Raw genomic sequence first — 8,519 nt, 5'->3', positions numbered from 1 at the left:
GGAACACTTTTTTTGTGAGGAGGTCAGGGAGGGAAATGATTTGGGGAGCTTCACGAGGCCTGCCGTTGTGGCTTGCTGACTTAATGTCTCCTGGCAGGATCTGCAGGAGGAGGAAGTGCACAGCCACGAGAAGGGGCAGCAGGTTGGCAGCAGAGCTTTCCGCTGTGGGTACAAAGGCTGTGGCCGCCTCTACACCACTGCTCACCATCTCAAGGTGAGGCAGGTCACTGCGGGCACACAGATACATCCCCGTCTTACAGGACCAGGTCAGAATGCTGAGCTGTGCGCTTGGCTCCCCAGGCGATCCAGGCTGTTGCTTGGCCAAGGTGAAACCCAACAGGGAACTTCAGATTCGCTCCACTAGCTGGATTTCCCCATGCTGTTTTCCTTCCTCCTTGTCTTAGACCTCATTTTAGGGACCTGTTCATTCTTTTCCAGGTCCATGAACGTGCTCACACGGGCGACCGGCCATACAAGTGCAAATTCCCAAGCTGTGGGAAAGCATTTGCTACAGGTAACTATTTCTCTTTTGAGCTAATTTTGTTTTCTGTCCAGTCCAAACCACTCTCGAGGTGGCTTTTTTCCAGCAGGGCACAATGAGCATGACTTTTACAGCTGCCTGAGGAGGAGTTGCAGCACAGGAGCCTGCCTGGCCCTTGATTGATCATGGGCAGATGAAAGGAATTACAGGAAAAGGCTGAGTTGTCAGTAATGATGTGAGGCTCTTTGGATATTTCTTCCCCTTCAGCTTTGTGGGACAGAAGTGATGGTGGTACACAGCTCCCTGTATTATGTCCTTCTTGTTATAAAATTCATTGTGGTTTCTTTCCTGGACAGGGTACGGGCTGAGGAGCCACGTGAGAACACATACTGGGGAGAAACCATACAAGTGTCCAGAAGACATGTGTAGCAAAGCCTTCAAAACCTCTGGGGACCTGCAGAAACACATTCGAACACACACAGGTGAGCAGGACAGGAGGAGAACCGAGCTGAAAGGGGCTCCGCGGTAAGGTGCTGCTGTAGCCCAGACGTGCCTTTCTGTATCTGGTGAAGCCAGGCAGAACTGAAGTTGTCTGCGGGCAGCAGTAGATGGGTGGTAGAAGTAGCATGGAGATTCTCGACTCGGTTACGAGCAGCAGAGCAGAAGGGGCAGGGATGCCAGTGCCACTAGAGGAAGCGTGCCAGCAGTTGCATCTGCTCTAAGGTCTCGCTGCTGTAGTCCTGTGGAGGAGGGAAGGGATACAGGTGTGTGGGGTGTTCCAGGCACTGCCTTGTGGCAGGACTCATCCACATTACTATCACTGTAGGTGAACGTCCCTTCAAGTGCCCCTTTGTGGGCTGTGGCCGCTCTTTCACCACCTCCAACATCCGCAAGGTCCACATCCGAACGCACACAGGCGAGCGGCCCTACATGTGCCCAGAGCCCAACTGCGGGAGGGGCTTCACCAGTGCCACCAATTACAAGAACCACATGAGGATCCACACGGGTAAGAGGGAGAAGGGGTGAAACGCAGACAGCTCCTGAGCTCCCCAGCCTGCACTGACAGCACGCGGTAGCGGGGGAGTCTGGGGGACCAAAATGGCTCTTACTGGTGGACTTGGTGATCTTAAAGGTCTTCTCCAACCTAAATGATTCTGTGATCTTGGGGGTAGCTGGGGAGTTAAAGGAAACAGTAATTGCTTCATTGGGCTGATCATTGTTCCACCAGTCTGTCTCCAGCTATTCCCTCTGGATGGGGAATCCCTACCCAGAGTGTGAGTGAGGTGAGTGGGTTAAGCTGTGCCCTGTGGCCTCTCTCTCCCAGGGGAAAAGCCATACATGTGCACCGTGCCAGGCTGTGGAAAGCGCTTCACCGAGTACTCCAGCCTCTACAAGCACCACGTGGTCCACACGCACTGCAAGCCCTACACCTGCAATAGCTGTGGCAAGACCTACCGCCAGACCTCCACACTGGCCATGCACAAGCGCAGCAGCCACGGCGAGCTGGAGGCCACAGAGGAGAGCGAACAGGCCCTCTACAAGCAGCAGCAGCTGGATGGTGAGTAGCTACTTCCCCCCATCGCCTGTGGCAAGGCTGGGTCAGGCTGAGCAGCGAAGGGGAGAGGGATGAGGGCAGGAGTCTGCAGCCGCTCCCCTCTCTGAGAGCCAGGTCTGTGCTGGGGCCTCCTGCCTCCCCCATCAAACCCAGATCTGTGTCACAGATGAGAGAAAAGGGCTCCCCGTAGTCACCACTGTATGTCACAGGTTGGGAATGGACTCCTGCCTGTTCTGTAGCGCATCATGATCTTGTGCTCCTCCGTGCTGGCCCTTCAGGTGACAGGCAGGTGCTGGGGTCACAGATTGCCAGACTGGTGGGGTTGGCAGGGACCTCTGGGCATCATCCAGTCCAGCCCCCTGCTTCATCAGGCTCCCCCAGAACAGGTTGCCCAGAGGATGGTGTCCAGGCAAGATTGGAATCTCTCCAGATTTTGGGGTTGGCAGGGCCCTCTGGGCATCATCCAGTCCAGCCCCCTGCTTCATCAGGCTCCCCCAGAACAGGTTGCCCAGAGGATGGTGTCCAGGCAGGTTTGGAATCTCTCCAGAGAAGGAGACTCAGAGTCAGGCACGTGCTCTCACGCTCTGATTAACACTTTGCTCACCCCTTTTGCTCTTCCTCTTCCCTGACTCAGCTGCTGCTGCTGCTGACAGAGGCTCCCCCCTGAAGAGCCAGCATATTGCTTTCCTGTCAGAGATGGAGGAGGAGGAGGAGGAGGAGGAGGAAGATGAAGATGGTATGCCTACGCAGGTCTCACTACTGGCGGCTCCCCCCTGAAGAGCCAGCAGATTGCTTTCCTGTCAGAGATGGAGGAGGAGGAGGAGGAGGAGGAGGAGGAAGATGAAGATGGTATGCCTACGCAGGTCTCACTTATCTCTCAGGACGGGACAGAGCAGGTATGGACAGGACAGCCTCCAGCACGTGGGGGACAGCAGTCACCTGAGTGCCATGCTGCCTCTCCCCAGCCTTGCTGTTCTCTTTAAGACAGTAAAACAGACCCTGGACCTTCAAGGGCTCTCCCTGTCATGAGGGCTACCTCCTGACAGCCTCACCCCATGGCTGGAAGGGTGGGTGGAGGGTAAAGAAAAGGCCTCTGGTCTCCAAGCTGGATGGGGCCTTGTAGGCATTTGCCCAGGCTCATGTGCAGCCCTCGCCTCCTGGTCAGCTGTGGAGCAGCCACTCCCCGTCTCTGCTGACAGGCCTGATTTCGAGGTTGTTTTGTCGCCCTTTGTACACAGCAGCTTTTCCTGTACTTCCCTTCACCAGCTGCCTCTGTGCTGACCGGGACAAATTCCCTTCTGTGGCATGGGGCAAAGGAAACAGCTGCCTCACGAGTGCCGCTGGTTTCCTCTTAGTCCGAGCAGTGCACGAGCTGCCCCAAATGAGAAGGGGAGGTTGTGGAAGAAGGGGGAGGGCTGTAGTCCTGAAGTCTGTGGGCTCTCCATCCATTCTGTCCTTGGAGTTCTCTGTGCCCCAGGTCTTGCACACAGAGCAGAGGATATTTCATCCTCACTGAGGCCTTTGTGTTACTAAACTTGGGAGTTGCATAAGGCTTCCTGAGAGCATCCACCGTTACCCGCCCAGGTCGACTTGTCGCAGGCAGACCTGCAGGCCCTGGGCAGCGCAATCGGCATGGTGACACAGAGCGGTGCCCTCGCCGTGCCCAAGGAGGAGCTGGCAGGGGATGACATGCATGCTGTGACCGTGGCCAATGCCAACAGCACCAAGACGCAGCCGGTACGGACAAAACTGGGACCTTCCCTTTTCCCTGTGGAGAAATCACCTGCTAAAGTTATTTGTTCAGGTTACCACATATGACAAAGTTTTGTCAAGGTTTAACAAATTTTCTTGGGAAATTTCAGAGAAAATTGGGGGGGTGGGGGCGGAGGACACCATAGTATGGGGTCATATAAGGACTGTATTTGGGGGTTTTGCAGGGGGGTTGGTTGGGGCTTGGTTTTTTTTTTTTTTTTTTTTTTTTTTTCAAACATGGTTGGTTTTTGTCTTGGCTTTCCCTAGGTCACCATAGTCACTTCTGGGGCAGTCGTATCTGAAGAATCAGCCATCACATCCCTCCGACATCAGCAGGTGCCATTGCTGGCCACCGCCAGTGGCACCCACATCACAGTGCAGGTACCATCCAGCTCCTGCTGCCTATCCCCTTTGCTCCCCATCCACCCGCTGGCTTCAGCACTCATCCTCTTGCTCTGCTGCATCCTGGCTCGCTGAGGGTGCTCCTTAATTCCCAGGTGCCCTGTGTGTAGAGGGGAGCAGGGACATGCTCCTTGGAGTGCAGAATGGACCTCTGGGAATCACCTGGTCCAACCCCCTGCTCCAGCAGGGTCCCCAGTTTGGCATCCAGGCGGGTTTGGGATCACCAGAGCAGGAGACTCCCCATCCTCTCTGGGCAGCCTGGGCCAGGGCTCCCCCACCCTCACAGCAGAGAAGTTTCTCCTCACGTTCAGGTGGAACTTCCTGTGTTCCAGTTTGTCCCATTGCCCCTTGTCCTGTCGCTGGGCGCCACTAGGCAGAGTCTGGCCCATCCTTCCGACCTCCCTTTAGCTGTTGATCCCATTGAAGAGGTCCCCTCTCAGCCTCCTCCAGCTGAACAGCCCCAGGGCTCTTAGCCTTTACTTGGCACAGAGATGCTCCAGCCCCTCAGCATCCTCCAGTCCTCAGCATCCACTGGGCTATCTCCAGTAGCTCCTTGTCTCTGTTAAACTGGGGAGCCCAGGACTGGGCCTAGGGCTCAAGATGTGCCCTCACCAGGGCAGAGCAGAGGGGGAAGAGAAGCTCCCTTGACCTAGTGGTCATGCTCTTCTTCATGCACCCCAGAATGCTCTTTCATAAACAGCCTTTTCCTATCGCAGCTGTATTTCTCTGCTTTCTCCTGGTGTCACCCACTGCTGCTCCCTCGCCCCTCTGCCCCGCTGAGGGCTGCCCTGAGCCAGCCCACCCATCCTGAGCCCTCTTTTGGGGAGGACAGTGTTGTCTCTCTTTCCTCCACCAGTTAGAAGAGCAGCAGAGCCTGGAGGAAGCCATCAGCATGGCCGCAGCAGCAATCCAGCATGAACCTGTCGTGCTCGAGGCAGCCGTGACTGAGAACGGGTGCTGAGACCCTGCAGAGCCTCCCGGGCAGGGAGGACAGGCAGCCCCAGCCCCTTCTCCAGGGGGACAGCAGGAGCTGCAGGAACCAGGCACCAAAGACAGAGCGAGGTACAGCGTCGAGTGCGGTGGCCAGCGCATGCAGCCCCTGGGCGATGAGAGCTGACGTGACCCTGTCCAAGGGCTCTTCTCTCACAGAGGCATGTCCCTGGCTGGATCTCCTGGAGGCTCTGCTCTCTGCCGGGGCGCTGGGCAGCGACAGCCCTGCTCCTTGCCTAGGGCGCTGACTCCTGGCTGGAGAAGGTGGCAGAGCGTATCTTCTGGTATTTATTTCTTCATGGCTCAGATTTCCAAGGCGTGCCAGTCTGCTGTAGACGGGGTGGAGCCACAGCGATTTCAGCAGTCGCCGGGAAAGCAGTATTTTTTTGGAGAGGTGCTTCCTGCCCTTTCCCTCTAGGAATGGTCCAGCAGCTCCCCTTTCCTGCCCCCACCTCCCAGCAAGGGACAAGTGGGCAGCACGCACACAGAGCAATAAAGGCCCATCGAAGCAAGCCCAGGTTGTCCTGGGTGCGGTGTCCAGAGCAGTGACCAGTTCCTGACACCGGAGCGAGCATCTCCTGTCCCTTCATCGCACTCCGCTGTCGAGGAAACTGCCTTGGCAGGCTCATTGCAGCAGAGCTCCCTCCACCAAAGCCAACCAGCGCTCGTTGGGTGCTGAGCTATACTTGGGTGTAAATACTGAGTTGAAATAAAAAGAGATTAAAAATTTTCTTTTTACCAAAGGCAGCACCTATCTTTTTCAGTCCCTGGGGCCAGCGGCTGGCAGAGGGTGGGGTGGACATTACTGATCTGCAGGTGTAAGGGTTGAAGAAGTTCAGATTTGTTGAATTGAATGAAAAATGCAGAAATTGCCCCAAAGCAGCGCTGAGCGGGGTGTGAGCAAGGGAAGTTGTAGCCTCTGAGCTCTCAGCCTGTGTCTTAGAGGGGCAAAGAGCTGCCTCCTGAATCTCAGGTCAGGCCTTGGCTCCTCCAAGGGCTCTGCGAGCCTGGTGTCAGGGAATTGTGTTAATACCAGAAAACGTGTCTGTGAATGTGTCCTACAACCCGCCGAGCTGTGGAGAGAGACCGGGGCTGGCCCCAGCCCAGCAGGAGGAACCTCAGCCCCGCTGCTGCCCCAGGCAGCTTGTAGACAAAGCCAGCAGAGAGAGATCACAGAACAGCTTTGGTCGGAAAAGACCTTGAAGATCATGGAGTTCAACCCCAAACCTACTACCAGCGCAGGCCCCCAGCAGTCTGGTGGGCTTTTTTGGATATACCCGAGGAGCTGGCAGAGGATGAGGTTTCTGCAGGCAAAGAAGGGGGAAGAACCAGGAGGACTGCAGCGGGCTGGATCTCTGCTCACCTTCCTTGGTGCAAGGATCCCACACCAAGCAGGGCTGGAGCTTTTCCTTAAGTCACACCCCACACTCCCTCCTTTCAATACCAGAAGAGGAAGCTGCTCTTTGAGTCCGGGAGGGGATTTCTCTCCACAGAACACAAACACCGAGGAAGCTTTTGATCTCTGGGCTGAGCTAGCGAAGGGTTACAAATCCCTCTCCTGAGTGGGAGCTCCGGATTTTGTTTCCCTGGGCTGCAAGGGGCAGGAAAGCCCTGCAGCCCGAGGGACCACTGGGCGAGAGGTGGCCCGTGGGGTTGCGATGTGGCCCGTGGGCTTCTCCAGGACGCGCCCAAGCAGATGGCGCTCCTGCTTCGCGCGTCCCCCAACGCCCTGGGCTGTCGAGGCAGGCGGTTTCCTGGAACCGGATCCTCGGCCTCGACAGAGCCGCCTCTGCCACTGCCACCCATCGCCATGGACCTGCGAGCGGAGCTGCTCAAGTCCATCTGGTACGCCTTCACTGCCCTGGACGTGGAGAAGAGCGGCAAGGTCTCCAAATCCCAGCTCAAGGTGGGTTCTCTGGCCCCGGACGAGGCTGAGGGTGGGCTGTGAGGGGCAGATGCTCTGCGTCCCCCCGGGTTTCTACCGAGAAATTGTGTTCAGATTAATAAGCCCTTGCTGTCACCTCCACGCTGGTTTTGATGATGTTCTGTCTCATCTGCCTTTTTAAAGTGGGGGAAGTTAAAGGCACTTTGTAGGTGAAATGAGGAGAAATCGAATTTTTAGTTGTTTCCAGTTTCTTACGCTTTTTATTCCCCACTAACAGCCCAAACTGGGCTTGTGTTTTCTTGCTTGCTAAAGCACCCGCGTTTCTGCTTCCTGGTCAGCCAGCGAGTCAGTAGGTAGAGGCAAACCATGCGTAAACTACAACCCTGCGGTGGTCTGGCCAGAAATAACACATTGCTTTCAAAAAAAAGTCGCTACTTTCCCTTTCCCCCCCACCCCTCCCCAGCAGCTCTGCAGGAAGCTCCCATGTTCAGCCCTCCGGCAAAACCTCCACGGCTTTAAAAACCTTTTTGTCTGCCTCCGCGATGGGGTCTGCTCGAGTCCCCCAAGTTGCACCTCATCTTTGACAATAATTACTGATTTTTTTAGGTTTTTTTTTTCCCTCTGTTTGAATGATGGGACTTTGCTACCATGTAAATGTCCCGTTGTGGTTCTTAGGCTGGTGCCAGGGTTGGAAATGTCGGCTGGAACAGGGGGCTGCAATGCCGAGGCCAGAACCTGAGCTAGAAACATGCAGAACATGGGGAGGTGTTGCATCTGGACTTGGCAGCCGCTGCCAGGCTGTGAGAGGAGTTGTGAAATGCTGCAGAAAAGCCTCTTTTCCTCTATTTTATAGAGGTTCCCTGGGGTCAGACCACAGGGAAAGTGCTGGGCTTGGCAGGGGCACGTTTTGCCCCCAAATTTAGAGTTTTGTTTGCAGGCCTGAGGAGAAGCAGCGGGAGCTGGGGGCTCTGCAGCCAAAACTCACTGCTCAGTTCCTTCAAACCATAGAAATATCTGAGGGAATTACAGACCTTCCCAAAGTAGGTCAGAGCCTAATTCCCCTGGCGAATCCCCACAAAGGTGCTGTGCTCCCCACTCAGCCTCCCCTGCACCCGGCTCTGGGTCCCCAGCCCAGCGTGGAGGTACCACCAGCCCCGGATGAACTGGTGGCGATGCTGAGGCCACAGGGACCGTCATTTTAACAGCAGTTTCCTAGAGAGCTTGTGCAGGGGGGATGGGGAGCTGCAAACCCCTGTGAGGGGCTGTGGAGGTGCTGGGGATGCCGTCTCCACAGTGGCCCAGGGTGACATTCCAGAGGGAAAGGGAGATTTGGTCCTTGCTGGTTTTCCACCCGCCTTCGGCGATGGGACAGGACAGTGGCGGGGCAGGGAGGGGACTGCACAGCGAAGCCCATCTCTGGAGAAGTTTCCACCAGCCTCAAGGCCAGGGAGAGC

General features: G+C 56.1%; 2 protein-coding genes across 3 annotated transcripts in view; both read left to right on the top strand.

Annotated features, from left to right (window-relative positions):
- The window catches only part of ZNF76 (zinc finger protein 76), a 9,272-nt gene extending 4,121 nt beyond the window's left edge, over positions 1-5,151 (top strand). Inside the window, exons 5-14 of one of the 2 annotated variants that reach the window (XM_010141655.1) lie at positions 98-214; positions 439-514; positions 838-963; positions 1,308-1,487; positions 1,806-2,039; positions 2,671-2,798; positions 2,873-2,932; positions 3,621-3,773; positions 4,056-4,169; positions 5,047-5,151. In XM_010141655.1, coding sequence (XP_010139957.1) covers positions 98-214; positions 439-514; positions 838-963; positions 1,308-1,487; positions 1,806-2,039; positions 2,671-2,798; positions 2,873-2,932; positions 3,621-3,773; positions 4,056-4,169; positions 5,047-5,151 — 1,293 coding nt within the window. The remainder of the gene's footprint in view (positions 1-97; positions 215-438; positions 515-837; positions 964-1,307; positions 1,488-1,805; positions 2,040-2,670; positions 2,799-2,872; positions 2,933-3,620; positions 3,774-4,055; positions 4,170-5,046) is intronic. The other variant, XM_010141656.1, reaches the window with a different exon arrangement.
- A 1,794-nt stretch (positions 5,152-6,945) lies between these two features.
- Positions 6,946-8,519, top strand: part of DEF6 (differentially expressed in FDCP 6 homolog (mouse)) — a 13,145-nt gene continuing 11,571 nt past the window's right edge. The window contains exon 1 of the mRNA XM_010141658.1: positions 6,946-7,086. Within this exon, the coding sequence (XP_010139960.1) occupies positions 6,991-7,086 (96 nt within the window). The 5' untranslated portion in view covers positions 6,946-6,990. The remainder of the gene's footprint in view (positions 7,087-8,519) is intronic.

The sequence above is a fragment of the Buceros rhinoceros genome, unplaced genomic scaffold, assembly GCF_000710305.1.
Source record: "Buceros rhinoceros silvestris isolate BGI_N320 unplaced genomic scaffold, ASM71030v1 scaffold31878, whole genome shotgun sequence".
NCBI lineage: Eukaryota > Metazoa > Chordata > Aves > Bucerotiformes > Bucerotidae > Buceros > Buceros rhinoceros.
This window is presented reverse-complemented; position numbering and strand designations above follow the sequence as displayed.